General features: G+C 40.9%; 1 protein-coding gene across 14 annotated transcripts in view; it reads left to right on the top strand.

Moving 5' to 3' along the window:
• Nucleotides 1-20,086, top strand: part of myo9aa (myosin IXAa) — a 164,030-nt gene that overhangs the window by 118,546 nt on the left and 25,398 nt on the right. For 9 of the 14 annotated variants that reach the window (XM_078174077.1, XM_033627486.2, XM_078174067.1 and 6 more), the window contains 9 exons: nucleotides 1,862-1,981; nucleotides 2,756-2,803; nucleotides 4,640-4,715; nucleotides 10,705-10,845; nucleotides 11,274-11,313; nucleotides 11,417-11,539; nucleotides 14,008-14,088; nucleotides 14,300-14,410; nucleotides 19,793-19,915. In XM_078174077.1, coding sequence (XP_078030203.1) covers nucleotides 1,862-1,981; nucleotides 2,756-2,803; nucleotides 4,640-4,715; nucleotides 10,705-10,845; nucleotides 11,274-11,313; nucleotides 11,417-11,539; nucleotides 14,008-14,088; nucleotides 14,300-14,410; nucleotides 19,793-19,915 — 863 coding nt within the window. The remainder of the gene's footprint in view (nucleotides 1-1,861; nucleotides 1,982-2,755; nucleotides 2,804-4,639; nucleotides 4,716-10,704; nucleotides 10,846-11,273; nucleotides 11,314-11,416; nucleotides 11,540-14,007; nucleotides 14,089-14,299; nucleotides 14,411-19,792; nucleotides 19,916-20,086) is intronic. The other 5 variants (XM_078174079.1, XM_078174078.1, XM_078174056.1 and 2 more) reach the window with 2 other exon arrangements.

Raw genomic sequence — 20,086 nt, 5'->3', positions numbered from 1 at the left:
ATGTTTTACAAGCACAAACCAAGTTTCCTCACCATGTATAGTACTGTTTGCTCACATGCCATGCAGTTCTGATTTAGTCCTCTTCATTCAGTTATAGTTTTCTGTATCTTCGCCATATTTTGTGTTTCAGCAGTCACTGTCGTGTAGTATGTGTGCGTAGTGCCAGTAGTGCTGCCGTGTATTTACAGTAGCTCTTTGCTCTTTGTCTCTCTCAGCTTTGGCTCTCTACGAATGCCTTCTTTTCCCTCTGATAGACTTGATATGCAGTAGATATTAATGTCAGATGTTCTTTCAGCACTGCCGTCATTTGAATTAGACTTGCGCTCTGCACCCTCCTGATCCTCCCACGCATTGAGTTTTACATGTAGATGTTGTTATGCAAATATAGAAATATTGTATCCTTAGATATTCTTTAGAAATCTTTCTAACTGAACTCTAAAGATAGAGTCACCCAAGGGAACCTGTTACATGTCTTCTAAAAGATTTCTGCAAAATGTTTGTTTGTTTTTGACTTTACAGTGAAGTTTTTAATATGTAAACTCTGTGATTCCTTTTTTAAAATTATTATTATGAGCTAAAGTTTAAAGGTCCAGTGTGTAGGATTTAAGGGGATATATTGGCAGAAATTTAGTATGGCATAATGAGTATGTATTCTTCAGTATATAGTCACCTGAAAATAAAAGTTGTCATGTTTTCGTAACCTTAAAATGAGCTGGCCATACACATGCCGCTCTGGCGTGGCTCTGGCGTTTGAGTGCGCCAGTCGCGTGTCCTCATTGAAAACAATTAATTGTATATCCTATTTATATCAACATACAATAGGGAGCAGATTCTCATTCACAGAATCCGTCATAATGCACCACCAGGTTCGTACAGAAGCCCAGAACGGACAAACCAAACACCGGCTCTAGTCAGAACCACTGAATTTTCATGTTAGCCAAGGTAGTTAGCAGTGCCCCCACAACTAGCCAAACGACACAAGAAAAATGCTAATTTAAAAGTGAAACTTATTTATTCAGCGTTTTTACCGGTTTAAATCACCAAATCCATTTGTTTTTGACATTAAGAGACCTCTGCAGATAATTTAGCTCTGGGTAAAAACCTCCTGAACGTATGGATCAGAAAAGAGGTTAGCACACATTAGCAGATGCTGAGCGAGCAGCCCGTCCGCGACATGCAAACAGTGTAGGAGAAACCCTGATTTGTAACATGACTGCTTTATTCAGTGTTTTTACTTGCTTAAATCAGCTGGTCTGTTTGTTTTGGTGAGGAAGAGACCTCTGTGGATAATTTGGCTGCCGGTAAAAACCTTCTTAACAATGAACACTGAAGAAAATCTAACTAGAAATGAGTTTCAGCTGGCTGCAATCTGCAGTCCTCACCACTAGATGGCACTAAATCCCCCTAAATCTTACATACTCTATTCCTTTAAAGTTTTGACATGCTTCCTCTTTGATTTCTTTTTATTTTTTTTAATTATTATTATTAAGTCTAAGTATAAAGTCAGATTACCTTCAAAGTCCTTGTCTAAGAGAACAAAGACTGTAGAATCAGGTCGCAGACAAACTTCTAGAAGACACTGTATATGTGCCTTTGGGGGGCGAACACCTACTCACTGAACTACAATGACAAACATCCTACTGCTGCAGTTTTGAATGTCAATCATCTTCTCTCCAGAAGTCTTGCACAGGTATCTCTCCAGTAGATGACTGCATCTCTTGATCTCTTCTTCTTCGCTGTCTAATCTGTCATTTCTCTCTCTCTCTCTCGCTCTCTCTTGTTTCCCTCCCTTCTCTTTCCTTGTGTATTTTTTTTTTTTTTTTTTTGCTCTCTTGTTTTTCTTTTGTTTTGCTTCTCCAAGGGCATGATGACGCTGCTCCCTGTGCAGTTTTGAAAAGTGTGGATAGTTTTAGCTTTCTGCAGCACCCTGTGCATCAGAGAAGCTTAGAGATCCTGCAGAGATGCAAAGAGGAGAAGTACAGTAAGGCTGCCAATACAACAATAACTCCTCCTTACTTTCATGTTAGACCCTGACATGGGAAACTGCAGGGAAGAGGCTGACCAACATCATCAGTTTTACTGCACTGTGCTGTAGCCAAAGTCAAGCCAAAAGAGATCAAAATCATAAAGAGCATTCAAAGTTAAAGAGAAAAGTTTTTATTTTCTGCTATATTTGATTTACAGCTCTTATTTCCTATCATTAGACTAGATGCTTGTTGGTCTCCGCTCCCTCTGTCTCCCTCTTCCCTCTCTCTTGTGCACCTGCATGCATTTGTTCTTAGTCTCGTCTTGCATGTTGTTCTTGTCTAGCATGCTTCAGCCATCCTGTCACTTACACTGTGTTAGTGAAAGGCTAGCAGACAGATGCATGCTTGTTTTGCTCTATCGGCTAATTTTGGTCTGTGGAATCAACACCTCCAGGCATCCATCACTTTTTTTTTTTTTTTTGTCACACAGCTACACGTTCATGTCCAGTCCTGTGTGTTTGGGCAGTGGGTGTAGTTGCTCGTCCACCACAGCACACATCTTAATATCAACCAACTTCACCTGCCACTAATCCCACACAGGCTGGTGATGGTGATAGAAGACTGAGGGGGTTTAAGACATCACTAACCCGCTCACAGGCAGCTTTTACATGTGGTGCAGGACACACACAGCCGACCTCACACACTCCTCTCAAGGGTCACTTTTCCTCGACAAACATTTCATCACACTCAGATGTGTTTGTGTCTTTTTGTTTTGTGCCACCCTGCAGCTCCTGATGAGAGTGAAAATGTTGTACGAAGTGATGAAACTGAAAACGGTACACTGTTAAATCACCTGATAAAATACTCTGCCAGATTGCTTTTTTTTATTTTAAGAAGGCTAACACACACGCTGTAGAGTTCCCTGATTGCTCATCACTGTGACTGATCGGGTCAGAGGGAATGCTTGTGAATGCAGTAGCTGTAGGCCTGTCACTGCAAAAAAAAAAAAAAAAAAAACATCACACTGTAGTAACGTAACAAAGAAGCTTTAAAGGTTCAGTAGGCAATTTTTATATAAAAAAAAAAATACTATTTGTCATATTTGCTGAAACTGTTATTATATCCTGTCAGTAGTACATGGGACCGAAAATCAGGTTCTTCTGCCTCCTCATAGTGCTCCTAATGGCATGTGCAAGAATGCACCGTGCCTGAACAGAAACAACCAGTCTTCACTTTCTGTGAAGTGCTGTAAAGTTTAGTTGATTCAAAACTCACCCAAAACACACATTAAACACACATTAAACATGGCTTAACAGCGACAATTTCAAACACAGGTACACAAATCAGCTTCACTGTAACTCGCAGCATTCACAGATAAAGCACTTGTCTTTTGTTGGACACATTTTCCCCACAAATACAACAAGCTAATGTTTTTAGCACAAGTCTATGGCATTTTACATTGTATAAATTAGCCTAGCAGCTACCAGACTTTTCCTCTACTCACATGAAGCCAGGGACAACAGCAGCATAGATAACAAGATAACAGCAAGATAACGTTATAAAGTTCGGCTCCATTACAACTCACAAGGTTCACTGACAAAACAACTGTCTTATACTAAACATGTTTCCCAAACAAATATGTCATGCTAACATTATTAGCACGAGCCTATGGCATTTTACATTGTATTAATTAGCCTAGCAACGAGCAGAGATTTCCTCTGCTCATATGAATCAAGGATTTTGGGAAAGACCACTGTGCTCAAACCTCTGGGTGCGTTGTCCAAAAAGAGTCCTTAAATGAATCAAAAAATGGGGATCACACAAAAAAGCTCAATGAATCGAGGATAAATCACACACAAGACTTAACATATACAGGTTACATCTCTTGCATCAGAGCGACTTTTCCGAGAGCTACGAGACCTGAAAGGATTCAAAACTGAAGCCATGTGCTTAAAAATATTCAGCTGTGATTGAGCAGTGATTGACACTGCGTCAGACACCGTTTGCTCTAATTGGTTGTTTTCATTCAGGCACAGTGGATTCTTGCAGATGCCTTTAAGAGCACTAAGAGGATCCAGTGAAAGATGATGGTTTTCACAGATCATCTGTCTCATGTACGACTGTCAGGATACAGTGACAGTTTAAGCAAATATGACATAAAGGTTATTTTATAGAAATTACCAGCTGTAGCTTTAATGAAACTCTGCTCAGAGTTTTACTTCTTTAAATTCTCCTTAGTTTGACCTAAATGGTCACTGCCTGCTTTATTTCATTAGATAATCAATTATGGGACAAATCTATCTTGAGTATTGGTATTTTTAATTGCTAACCAAGGTTTTCAGATAAACCTTCAGTCCAGATTAAACTAAATAACTCTTCAGTATCATCCTTCATAATTCGACACTAACAAGAGCAACTCACTATTAACCTCACAGATCTTTGTTTCAATATTAAATCATCTGCAGCAGATTTTACGTCCAATAAAAAGGCACATAACACTCACTGCAATAACACTGGAGTGTCACATGGTGGGGTCCTGTTTGGGAAGGGTTTGAAGGAATGGTTTGTCTTTATGTCTGTTTGGTGTGTTGGTGAGAGTGTGTGTGTGTGTGTGTGTGTGTGTGTGTTTTTGTGTTCTTTCACATGACTCCAACCTGTCTGTTCGTGATCAGGTGTGACCCGAAAGAGTCCACGTACGCCGCTGTCAGACCTTCAGGGAAGCAACACCATCAACGAGAAGTCACCACGGTAAGAGACTGCTGAGGTTTGTTGTTAATGTGTGTTTCAAACTGTTTATTAAGCATCTCATCACCTGTCAGATCAAGACAGAGTTTCAGGAAATGGGCACATCTGAAGGAACTCAGTGCATTTAGGCACGTAGACATGGTTAAGACGACCTGCTGGAGTTCAAACTGAGCATCAGAATGAGGAAGAAAGGTGATTTAAGTGACTCTGAACGTGGCATGGTTGTTGGTGCCAGACGGGCTGGTCTGAGTATTTCAGTACTGCTGATCTACTGGGATTTTCACACACAACCATCTCTAGGGTTTACAGAGGATGGTCCCAAAAAGAGGAAACATCCAGTGAGCCAAAAATGCCTTGTTGATGCCAGAGGTCAGAGGAGAATGGCCAGACTGGTTCAAGATGATAGAAAGGCAACATTAACTTAAATAACCACTGGTTCCAACCAAGGTCTGCAGAAGACCATCTCTGAACCAACAACACGTCCAACCTTGAAGCAGATGGGCTACAGCAGCAGAAGACCACACCAGGTGCCACTCCTGTCAGCTAACAACAGGAAACTGAGGCTACAATTCACACAGACTCACCAAAACTGGACAATAGAAGATTGGAAAAACGTTGCCTGGTCTGATGAGTCTGGATTTCTGCTGCCACATTCAGATGGTAGGGTCAGAATTTGGTGTAAACAACATGAAAGCATGGATCCATCCTGCCTTGTATCAAGGGTTCAGGCTGCTGGTGGTGGTGTAATGGTGTGGGGGATATTTTCTTGGCACACTTTGGGCCCCTTAGTACCAACTGAGCATGGTTTAAACACCACAGCCTACCTGAGTATTGTTGCTGACCGTGTCCATCCCTTTATGACCACAGTGTACCCATCTTCTGATGGCTACTTCCAGCAGGGTAACGCACCTTGTTGAATCTATGACACCAAGAATTAAGGCAGCTCTGAAAAGGAGGTCCAACCTGGTACTAGCAAGGTGTTCTAGGAAATTACCTGGGGCAAAGGCCTCCAGTGCCTCAAACCATGGACGCTGTGGTTCATAATGTCAGTCTTCACCTTGAGGCCTTCAGGGTGTCTTGGAAACTTAATTTTGATCTTACATCCATATTACAAAGAGCTCTGGAAGTAGTCATCGTCAGCAAACCTCTTACTACCGTTCTTGCTGATGCTCTGTCACACTTGGCATGGCATGTCAAAAAAAAAAAAAAAGAGTGTGTGTGCTGTGACCCTGAGCGTTGCTCTAACACCACTCCACTGAGACCCCGGTCCACCACCTCCTCTAATTAGCTGCGGACCGTGAGATTAGCAGCCCACGACAGCGACCGGTGGCACAGAGCGACTCGTACAAGACAGCTTTTGTTACAGAGGATCTCAGTCTGGGGCCGTTAAAACCCCTCCTTAATGTGATTTGCAACCTCTGCCCTCCCGCTCTGTCTCTTCCTCTCACTCACACACTCTCATCCTCGACATACTGGGAGAGCACTAAACCCTGCGCAGCTGCTGCTTGCTCCGTGATGTAAAGACAGAGCTATGCATTGGAGTGAAGTGCCCGGAGAGTGATAAATATTAAGTCCCTGCAGGGTGCTTGTCAGCTGGACGGAGCGGCGGGACAGTGTGGTGCTTTATGGGACTCTCAGAGAGACTGTGGAGATAAAGAGTCACTACAAGAAGCGTATTGTACCGTCACCATTCACTAAGATCGATGATCAACTGGGGAGAAATGCACTCTCATATTCTTTATATGGTGGGCCAGAAGCAGAGTGAAGATTTGTGCTTATTCTTTAGAACACATTGTGGCGTCAAACAGAATTTTCTGATTTGGTTGATACGTAATAAACCCTTAAACACTGGTCCTGACATCATATAGTGATGGAATATAAAGCCAGAAATAAAAATAAACCCAAAGACTTTGATTTACACGTACATAGTGGAGCTTTGTGGATCTTCTGCCATAATTTATAATGTTATAATGTAATGCAGGCCGGTTGTACAAATCATATGCATCTGTACGACTCCTCTGGGCCTGTGGAGATTTTCTCCAGACTGTGATAAGGATAGCGCAGCAGTGTACTGGCTGTGTTAGAGAAGCATCCTCTGGATCTCTATCCTCAATAGAAGTTTTAGAAGTTTGACTGAATAAGAAAATGGCCCACAAGCTCTCCTAGTAGAGCGGATACCCCACGTACAAAGGCTTTGTCCTTGGCCCTGTGCTGCATGTGGCCCCCCTCACCCTGGATCTGTCCTGTCTAATAAAAGCAAAAAAGCTGAAGAAAATAAACTCAAAAAAGAAAATAATGGCAAGATTAAGCCAACAGTTTAAGGGCTTGTTATTTATTATTTTGAAATCAGAATCAGTTTTACTGGCCAAGTAAGACACACAGAGAATTCGACTTTGGTTTCCAGAAGCTTTCAGTGTGCTTAACAACACGACAGCCATGTGCAGTTGTGCTTTAAACTAAAGGCTAACGTCAGTATAATAATGCTCACAATGAGCCTGCTGACTCTCTGTGTTAATGTGATGCAGGTGCAGTGGTGGAATGTAACTAGATACATTTACTCAAGTACTTAGGTACAACCTACAATCGGGGTGTTTTTTTAAATATAAATGTTCCAATCACGGGGCCGAGCAGCGCCGTCCCGCCTACCTCCATCATGTGACAAAACCACTGAGGCCTTCAGTGACACACCGGGTCAAAGGGCACCTCGGAACACGATTAATCAGCGTTATTTCTTTCAACCCGTTATTTTTTCTGTAATTAATTAATTGAAATGAACGTGTTAGTTTGACAGCCCACCTTTTTACTCACCCACAATGCTGTTGTCCCTGGCTTCATATGAGTAGAGAAAAAGCCAGCTAGCCGCTAGGCTAATTTATACAATGTAAATTGTCATAGGCTTTTGCTAAAACATTACCATGTTGTATTTGTGGGGAAAATGTGTCCAGATAAAGACAAGTGTTTGTCTGTGAATGCTGCGAGTTATAGTGAAGCTGATTTGTGTACTTGTGATTAAAATTGTTGTTATTAAGTCATTATTAATTTGTGTTTTGGGTGTGTATCAAATCAACTAACCTTTATAGCACCTCACAGAAACCCCGTTGCAGACTAGTGTTTCAGAGGTGTAACTGCAGAGTGACACAAACACAATGGCCATGTGTGTAAGCTACGGCGTAGGCTGTGAAAAGAGCTGATGCACAAGTATAAATCCAGCTTCACAAAGTATTTTAACACTGTAGTGTTGCCACAGTTATGTAAGTACACAAACTGAGCACTTCTTCCACCACTGTGCAGGTGTTAACATCTTAGTTTAGCAAGCTAACACTGGCTCACAAAAGCATTAGATATAATCAAATTTTGACCCTATGGTGGCACTAGATGAAAAGTGAGACGAATCCCCAAAGTCAGTAGAGTTCATCCTCTTTGGACCTTGAATGTGCGTACATAACTTGATGAGAATCCATCCAGTACTTGTTGAGATATTCCAGTCTGGTCCAAAGTGGTGGAGCGACCAGCACTGCCATCTCTAAAGGCTGAGAACAGTGCCAAGAGTAAATGTACTCTTGGCACTTTCATATGTGGGAAAAAAATATTTGGTGCTTCTTACGCACAGAAGAAGCTGAACACAGTGGGCACAGAGAGGGCTGTGGTTTATATTTAATGCCAACACTGAAGTGGAACGGGCATGAGCCACTTTTTTTAAAGCATATTTATGTATTTCAACAGTGGAAAATCACTTCCAACTCAAACTGCTGTCCCTGCACCAAAAAGCTGCTGCTCCAAACAGCTCGACCTCCCCGTCTTCTCTGTGTGTGCTCTGTATTTGTATTGACTTTCATTTTCATTAGCCGTTAAATTCCTCTCCACACGCTCGTCTCCCAGCGTGTTCTCTCTCCCACAGTGATTCAATGATTCAACCTCCTGCGAATACCACAGTATGAGTTACCAAACACATCTCATCACTGTGTGTCATAGTGTGCAGCTTGTAACTCACCATTCTTTTAGCCTATTAATTATAACACTGGAAACAACACACAGTGCTCTGCTGAATTAATGATAGATTGCTCCTGCCACAGCTGTGCTCTGACTCTGAACAATGATGTTGGTACCTCAGCTGGCCTCTCTCCTCTCGTTCTCTCCTCTGGGCTGAAATAGTTGAGAATGGTTAATGGTTTTAACCGTGACCTGACCGCTGGTGTTTTTGTTTGTCTTCTGGGCAGGTGGTGAGGTTTCACCTTGAGGCCTGAGGTTTAAACCCTCGGAGGCTTCAGTAAACTGTGTCGAATCATGTATGAGATGAATTCCTCTCTCTAAGGGAGGAAACATGGAAACGTACTGCCCCCGCTGGTGACATTCCTTCTGGGAGATAATATCCCTGTACAGATAGAAAATACAAAACACTGTGTGATGCTGGTGAAGATTATTCATAGGTTACACTTGTCTCTGTGTGAGCAGTGTGTCGTGCCCCAGAGCGCCTGGTGTTTGACAATAGGTCTGCAACCTTAAACACACTGATAAAACCAGACTGTCAGACATTTATTTAATGTTTCTGATGAAGTAAAAAAAAACTATAACAAACCCCAAACAGATCTTTTATAATTACTGTCTAATTACTGTGAAAAATATCTGTTAACAATGTGGAATAGTAAAGAGACAGTCTGTGTTAAAATGAGTCTCTCAAGACAAGATTAAAACCTCACTGGTTTATTGAAACAAATTTTGGATATGATCCCACTTTACAAAAAATCAAGATGCAATATTAGAGCTGGGAACACAGTTTAGTGTATGATTGTGACTGACATGGTTTGTGATTCCTGTGTCACCTCCAATTCATTTTTCACTGTTTTAATTTGCTGTATTTATTTTATGTGAATGCAGCTCCAACCTTGACACACAAACATGAAAACGATCACAAGTAAACATGTATTGTGTTTTTCTAACATGGCCCTGAAGACTGGCCTGATTGCTTGTTGACACTACTTTGTCTTGACTGTGTGTTCACTATTTGCAAACACATCCAATCAATGTGTATGATGTGTATCTTCTACAAGATTGTCGGCAAAATCGTTTCAGTACTTGCTTTGGTACGTGCATTTCTTTGCTTCTTTGTTTGTTTATTCTTCATCTCTTTCTGTTAAAACATTTAATCCTTTTAATTATTAAAATGATAATAATAATAATAAAGAATGGATTTTGAATTTACAAACTAAATGAGGAGGAATAACTGCTGAAATTGATTCAGATTTTTTTTTATTCTTTCAAGGCTCTCTACTAAAAATATTTAGCCAAACTATAAAATAATATTTACCATGAAACTTCATTTAAAAGCCTAGTTAAACACCTAGTCCTTCTACATATGTATAAAACCAGGTTGTCGGCTACCTCAAATTATTTGTCCATTCCTCAATTACCCTGTAAATTATTCATATTCCTTTAGTCCATAAGGCTCCTCAGATTAAAAGAATCAAAAGGGTTTTTCCTTGAAGTTGTGAGGATTGTTTTAACAGGATAAAAAGGTGGTCTGTGGGTATGTCGGGTGCCGTAACCCTCATGTGCCTTAACTCACTCCCTCTATGATGCGCTGTCTGTCGGAGCTAGATCAAATGAATGATTCATAACTGATATGTTATCTGAAGTCTAATTTTTATACAAGTAATATTCATACTGGTTTAAGTAAACAATTTGGTTGTATTTCCCATCTTTGCTGAGCAGGGCCAGTCCCATGTGGACACCTGTCCCAAATATAGACCTGTTGAGTTCAGTGATTTAAGCAAATAATAGCCTGGGCTATTAATTGAAGTTTTCTGATATAATAACAATAATCTTTAGATCTATTATTATAGCTATCAAGATAAATACAAAGTTCAGTTTGCCCCAAAAGTGTCCTCTAATAGAAGTTCTTAGACTAAGGTATATGCAACATTATGTGTAAAGTTTGTATTTTCATGAATGAATCACTATCAATAATTACTCTCTGTGCTTGTTTTGTCCAAAGGAGTTCTCCGGGCCTCGGCTGGAACGGCCGCGTGGGTCGTCTGAGACGCTTGTCATCCGGCAGCTCCAACACAGAGGAAGACGGCATCTTTGTCAACTCTGCCAGCAGCAAACTCCTCGAGAGAGCCCACGACATCCTCATGTCAGTAACAACACACACCCACAGTCACCATGATGCTCTACACTCCCCTTTAACACTTATTTCAAGATTACACAGTACTATGTAAGCAGTGTGGCCCAGAGACGTCCTTAAAACTGAAGGAGTTCATACTCAGTGTCAGCAGACATTCCTACCAGCTCTGGAGGTGCTGCTGTAGCTGACCTCTGACCTCTGATCTCCCTGTGGAGGGGAGCAAGTGAACAGAGAATTTCCCCACAGGGATGAATAAAGTTCCACTTTACTGACATGAGTATGACCCACTCAGGAAGAATTTGTGGAATTAATTCAGTTCTTTGTTGACCTTTAACTTAAAAAAATATTCCTCTCACCTGTTGATTTATAGAAGAAAAAGAGGGATTTTATTGCTCGACTGCTGGAATAACTTTCTGATTTTGTTTTTTTCTGAACAGGAGGAACAAAAACTACAAATCGAAGCCAGTTCTTCCAAAGGTACAGTCCAGGATGTCTTGAATTTATCTTAATAGACGACATAGATTTTAATGTAGTGTTACATTATCACCATTATCACCTGACTCTGACCTCACACCTGCAGCATTTACTGAACGTCAAGTCCCTGAAGTACCTCAGCAACCTGACGCTCCACGACCGCATCACCAAGTCACTGCTTCACCTCCACAAGAAGAAGAAACCACCCAGTATCAGTGCACAGTTCCAGGTCAGCCCCACACACACACACACACACACACACACACACACAGTCAGTAGCACACTGCAGAGCTCGATGATTTGCCATTCGGTGCTCTCAGAGTAAAAATAACACGATTAGCCTGAGCTGCACCGAGGAATCTCCCTCCAGCTGTGAATATGATAAAAACAAGGTGTGTCATTTTTTCCAGCTGGCTGTGGGCGGAGATATCCCTCCATTCCTCCGCCTGCCCCACAGCCTCCACTGTCCACTGTCTTATCCCTGTATTTGTTTCATAAAGTGTGTGAAGTCTATTACGTAGTTCACACACCCACTCAAAGGTCTTAAATGTATGACATAGTGTCTGGGAATTTAAGACACAAAAACTGAATAAATGCCTCATTTAAAAAAAGACTTGGTGAGAAAGTTTCTGACACAAGGCTCCTCACTAAGAAGCAGGAGATGAGACCATAGACTGTGTAAAACAGGGTTCCCACGGGTCCTTGAAATCCTTAAAGTTTGTGAATTTAAAAAGTAAAATTAAGGCCTTGAAAGTTTTCTAAAATAGACATAAAAAGATACAGGTCTTTGAAAGTTCTCGAATTTATATATTTTGTACAAGAACTCCTCTTCAAATGTGGATCTGTTTCAGTCGTGTTTTCAGTTTCCAACCTTCTGATGTAATGTTTTAAAACTCAAGGCTCTCTGTTTAGTTGTCTGTGAGCTTCTGTAAAGCCTGTCAGCGCTCACCATAGACTGTGTATAAAGATAGACGACGCGTCTCCACTTCCTCCCTCTGTACAAAAATGAAGCCATAATATCCCGGCAACTGCGGCTGCCATCTTGTGCTGGTGACGTCATTTGGAGCCAGGGTCTGCACACTAGCGATCTCTGCGGTCTCGAGCCTTCACCCAAACACTTGTCCGACCAATTGCAAGCAGTGCCACTAATGGCGAGCGCACTGATTGGCAGATACAGCCATCAGTCATGACATCACACGCCCTTTATATTGCATCAAATAACTAATTAAAACCAAACTTATCAGGAAAATGAACACTTAGAGCATACAGCAGTGTGATAAAAGCTAACTAAAATGACTGGGAAAAATGTTTTTAATGTGTACTTTGTTTTTTACTTTGGCCCATATCCCATCCACTAACATCGAGTGGGCGAGGTTTATGACCTGTACTGCAGCCAGCCACCAGGGGGCAATCTATATGTTTCGGCTTCACTTTTGGGGAGCTATTAAGTCGTCGATCTTTATATACGTCTATGGTTCTCGCTGTAAAAATTCTTATTGCTATAACAGTAATTAACCATGATCTGTATCTCAAACTATGCTGTGTTAGGTCCTTGAATTTTTGGAAAGTTGGCCTGGAAAGTCCTTGAAAAGTTCTTGAATTTGATGTTTAAGAAGGTGTGGGAGCTCTTATAAAAATAATAGGTGAAGCCACAGTGATGTCACCCATTGGTCTGTGGACTCCCATTTTAAAGCCTTGAGTTTGTCACTCAAAATGGCCACGCTCTCTTTAAGCGTTGATAAAAATTTAAATGAATGAGTTATATAAAAAATGTATCAGACAGTTGTCATGAACAAAAAGAATAGCTAAAGAGACCAAAACTGGTTTTGTATCAGGCTGTAAACATGATAATTTCTGCTGTAAAGATGGGCATTTTAACATCGAAGTCTGTGGGGATTGACTTGCTTCTGGAGCCAGCCTCAAAAGGTCGTTCAAGGAACTGCAGTTTTTGGCACGTCCACATTGGCTTCATTTTTCAGCCTTGGAGGTCGCCTCTTGGATGAGACCCGAGAATGAGCTTATTCCTATGATTTAAACTGCTGAAAGCAAAGAGGAAAACTTTTAATTGCTGGTGCTCTGCTCTTTCAAAGTATTTTCTTTTAAAAAACTTCCCCAAAACGGAGATAAATGAGACGGACAGCTGCTGTTAACATTCTGAATAATCAGTTCAGAAATGTGTCTTGTTTGCAGCCGGTAACACACACCAGCTCAGAGAAACTTTCACCAGCCCCAAAAACTTTTTATTTTGGTCCTGATGTCTTTGAACGTGAACTCAGTGCTCTGGCTGCTGGAGGTAGAGATGAGTGCCGAGGCCCCTCTGGCAGGCAGCCCTGGCCCCAGTGTGTGGATGACTTCACTTCCCACATCCTGTGCTGCGCTGATTGCTTTAATCTCCCATGGAGGAGGAGGAGGAGGAGACTGAATACCTCCTGCCACTGAATTATCACACACACATGCTGACACACATGTGCGTTTGTTTACACACACACACACACACACACAAAATTGCACATGGAAATACTGCACACATGGCTGCTTTTTTCTCCGTGGACATGTTGCTTGTATTTATGATCCCAGGCAGTGACTTTAATCTTGAGTTTTACTTACAAATGGACCGACAGTCATTCCCAGCTGACTGAGCTGCAATGTGCCTCTATATACGCCTCATATTCTGTGTTGTTGTTGTGTCTGTTTCAGGCCTCCCTCACTAAGCTAATGGAGACTCTGGGTCAGTCTGAGCCTTATTTTGTCAAGTGCATCCGTTCCAATGCTGAGAAGGTACAGTGCTCTCGCTCCAGACTGCGGCCACTCTGACTGCTTTGGTTTAGTTTTCAAAGCATTTTTCATTTCCTTTTGAAGTTTGAACTTAAGTAAATCTGTTTATCATCCCCCCCGCTTCTCCTCTGTAACATCTGCCGCCTTTCACTTTTCCCTCTTCTGTCATTCATCCCCCTCCTCTCCTTCATTATCTTTTTCTTCTCTTTCTCAGCTGCCTTTACGCTTTAACGATAACCTGGTGCTGAGGCAGCTGCGTTACACAGGTATGCTGGAGACTGTGCGCATCCGCCAGTCGGGCTACAACGTCAAGTACAGCTTCAAGGTAACACACACACATCTGCACCCTGCAGATGCACTTTAAAGGAAGACTTTACCTACAAAATGATCATTTGTATATCAATTACTCAGCCTGTGTTATGTTGTATTTGTGTAGAAAACTTTGTTTTTCTCGCATGCCTCCATGGTAAAAAAAAAAAAAAAAAAAAGAATCCAAACACTGGAAATTTATGATGAATTGAAGTCAATGGGGTCCAAATGAAATGACAGCAAAAGTATATCAAAACATCCCTTTACAAACTCACACAGCTCATGCGGTATAACCCAAGTCTCAAATACAACACAATACAATACTGCCCTACAAAGCCTAAGTGCAGTAACTACGCAAAGGGTAAAACTGAGAAAAATGGCTTTAAAGTTTGGTTTTGAGACAGATTTTGTAGTTACTGCAAATTTTATATCATTTTTTCTCTAAAACTAAGCAAAACTGAACTCTGAAACTTTGTCACAAGATAAAACAGATATCAAGGAGTTCATTTTTTACTTACAACTCAATTTTGACCAAAAATGTAGTTACTGCACTTAGGCTTTGTAGGGCAGAATAGTCAAACTGTTATCACTATTTAAAACACTTACACATATAGTATTCCTGGGCAAGTGCATGAATTTGAACTTGCACACTACAGTACTTGAATGCTGAAGTGTTTCAAATAGTTAGCTCAGTAGCCCAGTAGCTCACTGAGTAGAGCAGGCACTCCATGTATAAAGGCAGTGTCCTTGCTGCAGTGGTTGCGGGTTCAATTCCAGCCCATAGCCCCTTGCTGCATGTCATCCTCCCCCCCCACACACACACTTCACACTTAACCTGCCCTATCCAATAAATAAATAAATTTCTTAATTGTCACCTATACTTTTGCTTTTTTAGTATATAATCACCTGAAAACAAGAATCGTGTTTTTATTTCCTTAGAATGAGCTGTTTATATCTACATACAGAGCAGGTCCTTTTCCCATGCAGCTCGCCATGTTGTTTCTACAGTTGCCCAGAACAGACAAACCAAACCCTGGCTCTTGATAGGGCCAATGGTGTTTTCGCTTCAGCCACTGTAGTCCTCCTACATGCTTGGCACACGGAAGAAGTTTCCATTTGTTGCAATGATGCAACCCTCACCATGAGTTGTCATTAAACCCTACACACTAGACCTTAGTATACATTTGAGATACATTAATTGCACTTTACTTGAGGTCTTCCATTTTATGCTGCTGAGTACTTTTATTCCAGGTCAGTAAGATTTTTGAGTAAAGTACCGTAACATGTAATGGAGTATTTTTATATTGCAGTATTGCTACTTCAAGTCCAGACATAATGAATTATGTAAAATGGTAAAAGCAAAGTAATGTGCAAAAATCACAGCAGCAGATGGAAAGATATCTGGACTTTGTTTAATTTGGTTCAAGCTCCAAAAATATCACAGTCTCCACTTCCCATAATTAAACTAAAAGCATCTTTTCATTTGCCCCTGCACATTTAGTAAATGAGTACAAAAGCATTCTCTCATTTGCAGCCGGTAACTCATACCAGCTCAGGAAACTTTCAGCAACCCCAAAGACTTTTTTTTATTGATTTAAGCTTTTTGAGAAAATGACTTAAACTTGTAATGGGGTATTTTAAAATTGCGGTATTGCTACTTTTATACATTTTTTCCACCACTGGTGGTAGTGGTCCAGACATAATGAATTATGTAGAATGATGAAAACAAAGAACTGTGCAAAAATCACAGCAGCAGATGGAAAGATATCTGGACTTTGTTTAATTCTGTACAAGCTTCCAAAGCACTGCATTCTCCACTTCCCATGATTAAACTAAAAGCATCTTTCAGCCCTCCACATGTAGTAAATGCCCACATTTTACACTCCACAGCGCCTGTTTCCAAGGCAGATTTCTGTTAAAAAAATAAAGTTGAGTTTGAGCCCAATCAGAGCATTATTTTATTAAACATGGCAGAGCTCATCCAGAGCCACAGAACACATCATATAACAGTTTTTACAGGCTGAATATGACGAGTAAACTGACCTTGAAGTGTAAAATTGGTGGAGTTCCCCTTTAAATGATGTTAGTTTCCTGAGAGTTAAAACAGACCCACTTATCCTCTACTCTTTGTGTAGAAATTCCAAGTATCATGTTATCCATGAAGCAAACAGTCGATAAGCCAAATAGTAAAAGGAGTCCAGCAGCAGCAGATCACATTAACATGTTCCCTCTGTGCGGGTGTGTGCAGGCCAGACCGCTGCTGCACTATCAATCTCACTGCTAACGTCCCGAAACTTAAACGACACTCAGGTTTCCACCGGTTTCTGTGCCAGTGATGAATTCATCTGCAGAAAACATGTCGCTGGAGCTGTTTGAGCCGCAGCTTCATTGTGTGTTGTGTCAGGAGGGAATTGTGGGGGACGTGAGGTGGCAGCCATCTTAACCACGCTGGCTCTTGTACGAATGATGTCAACCCTGTGAGAAACGCTGTATGACTAATAAAGCAGATCGTGTTTTAATGCAGATTGGAAGTGAGTTTTTGGACAGAGAAGGTTTGGGAGTGGCTCAGTCCCTCTCCAGTTCTCTCTTACATTAGTTTCCATTTGGTGGTGTTGAATGTTCATTTGTGCCAGTCATGTCACGTTGAGGTTTTAGGCGAAGATTAAGTCTCTGTGCTTTAGTTTGTTAAGGAGTCACCTCACCAAATCACAGCTTATGTTTCTACCCATAGTGGTATCTACTGGAGCAGCGCAGGTCATTTAGGTTCTATTTACTGGGGTTCAGAGATACCTGCTGCCTCCCAAATACAGTCAAAGTAATGGAATTTAAATATGGCACTCAAAGTATTGAAAATGAGTCATTTCAGTCATTTAAACAGACCTGACTCTTTCCAGAAACAGTGTCCCAGTTACTCAGGATAATACACAGACCTCGCTGTGGACACTAACTTTAAATTGACTAGAAAATTGCAGTGGTGGAAAGTAACTAAGTACATGTGCCCAAATATTGCACTTGTGTACAAATTTGAGGTACCTGCACTTTACTGTTTATCCACTTCATGCTACTAAAACAGAGATGCTTCCACTGCACTACATTTCAGAGTAAAACACTTGCCTCTACTATATTCATCTGACAGCTGTTATTACTTATTTCTTTTCAGATTAAGATATTACATTCAAAAAACATGCTAATCTTAAAATACATTGCACTGTTAAAAGTTAAACCCGTGACTCCTAACCTCTTTGGTTTGTGACCTCTTTACCAAAACACAGTGTCTAGTTTGGGCTCCTTCTCATGTTTCAGATGTCTGTAGTTGGGTTTCCATCCAAAGGTACTGCGAATTAAAGTTCTAGCGTGAAGGATTTAGTGGCATCTAGCAGCTGAGGTTGCAGATTGCAACCAACTGAAACTTCTCCTGTGTGCCAGCGTGTAGGAGAACTACAGTGGCTGGCTCAAAATTGCGAATGGCCCTATCGAGAGCCAGTGTTTGGTTTGTCTACTGTAGAAACATGGCAGTGCAACAAGGCGGACGCCGTGGACAAGGAACTGCTTTGTTTATAGATATAAAAAGCTCATTTAAAGGTAACAAAAACAAAACGTTTCTTAGTGTCTGGTGATTATACACTGAAGAAAACATACTTAATATATCATACTCCATTTCTGTCAATATATCCCCTGAATCCTACACACTGGAGTTTAAAGGGAATTTTCTGAAAGTCGACAAAAGACAGTGTGGATTTATGTACTTTTTTTTTTAATCTACTACTGAGTTAGTTCATATAGATAAGCAGTGGGTGGCGCTAATTCTCCGGTTTGCCACTTCAGAAGAGGGCGCAACAAGAGGGCGTATTTAAAAGAGCACCAGTCAAACCTCAACAAAGCAATACATGGGATGTACAATAACAGAGACAACACTGGATAATAGAAATATAGTTTTTGAACAGCTAATATTACAGCTATGCGCTCTTTAAAGAATTCTAGTAACAGCTCTATGCTTTCATAAGCTGTAAAAGACGACGAGAGCCTAAGCAGTGATATGACACAACTGTACGTCATCATGTCTTTGCTGAGTCTGTTGTCGCATTTACCTTTTATTGATTCGGTAACTTTTCCTTTACCCAAGCATAAAAACGTTGTTGCGATATTTCAAGTTTTTTTTCACGTGCAAATCGAAAATGCACATACAAACAGGTGGATGGAAACACACCTCATGAGTTGTTAGCAGTTACACCAAAGAGAAACCTGTCCTTTAAACTTCTCAGATGGCTTTATTTGAATGTGTTTGACACCCAAACAAGTAAGATTATCCAATGTTTCTTAAGAACCAAAAATAAAAGTTAAAAAAAAAAAAAGTGGAAAAAATGAATTTTAGTAACAGAATTTTTTCTTTTCCCTCCAATTTATCATCTCACAACCATTCAGATTTAACTTGTGACCCTTTGCTACACCCTTCCCTACATTGGGAGCCATCGGACTAAACTACCAAACTGTATTTAAAGTAGTTAAAACTAGTTCCATCTTGAACAACTGCAACAGTAAAATGCTCCTCACATATCGTTGCATCTGTATTAACAATACAACAATATATCAGTTACAGAGGCCACTTTCTGCAGTATTTTTTACTTTGAATCTACTTCCACAACTTGAAAGTAGTTCCCACGAACATTTAAAAGCTAATATAAAGATGTCACGATATATTTGTGTGGACCGACCATAAAATCTAAACTGAGTGCAAAGCTCATAAAACTGTTTTTGATGAGCTCACTCGCATGATTTCAGCATCAGACATTTTCATTTATCAGAAATTTGCCCCAAACATATTTAGTGCTGCGGTCAGCACTAATGAGAAATATCTTGGGCATGGCATCACTTTGGAGGACTCTGCTGTTTCCCGACTCCTCAGAACAGAGCCTCTCCATTGTCCTCGGCTCTCCGAAACACTCCCCATGCTTGTAATTGTATAAACACAGCATCTGTTTCCCTATCCACCCCCTGCAGCCGAGGGTGCAGAGTGTATTGGATTCAGACAATGGGCCTCAGTTTGAAGAGTGGGAGTTCAGCATATTTATGCCATGATGTTTGAACCCCTGCAAATATGGACAGCGTGGACTTTTACCTGAAACCACATGTGCCTTGACAGATTTTTACTCTGCTCTAGAGATGCTGCAGGAGGCTGCTTTGGTTTCCGCTGCTGTTCGAGATTTATATTTCAAATTCAGGGCCACACTGTTGTACATCCCCACCAGTTAATCCTGTCTTCAGTCCAGTGTTAGAAAAATTATATTAGACACATTACTGGACACAAATCGTGCGCACATAACACAAACATAAAATCCAGAACAGATGCTGCGGGGTAACATGTATTTCTCATTAACACCTGTCCTTGTTCTCTTGACAGGATTTTGTCCATCACTTCTGCGTGCTGCTCCCAGAGGGCACCACTGCCACCAGAGAGAGCATCCTGCAGAGTCTGGACCAGCTAGACCTGGAACCAGAGGGGTACCAAGTGGGAAAGACAATGGTATTTACCCTGCCCTCTCCTTTCCTCTTTCCTTTTTGCAGTTCTTTGAATCAGCTGATAAACAAATACAGTAAAAAAGCATGATGTGACATCTGTTTTTCATACAGCACATTATCCCTGACTGAGTAAACCCCCTCTACTGTACAAAAACATTTTTAAAAATGTGTTTAT

Source organism: Epinephelus lanceolatus, chromosome 2 (assembly GCF_041903045.1).
Source record: "Epinephelus lanceolatus isolate andai-2023 chromosome 2, ASM4190304v1, whole genome shotgun sequence".
Classification (NCBI taxonomy): domain Eukaryota; kingdom Metazoa; phylum Chordata; class Actinopteri; order Perciformes; family Serranidae; genus Epinephelus; species Epinephelus lanceolatus.
Note: the sequence above shows the minus strand (reverse complement) of the source record. Positions and strands in the feature narration are given on the sequence as shown.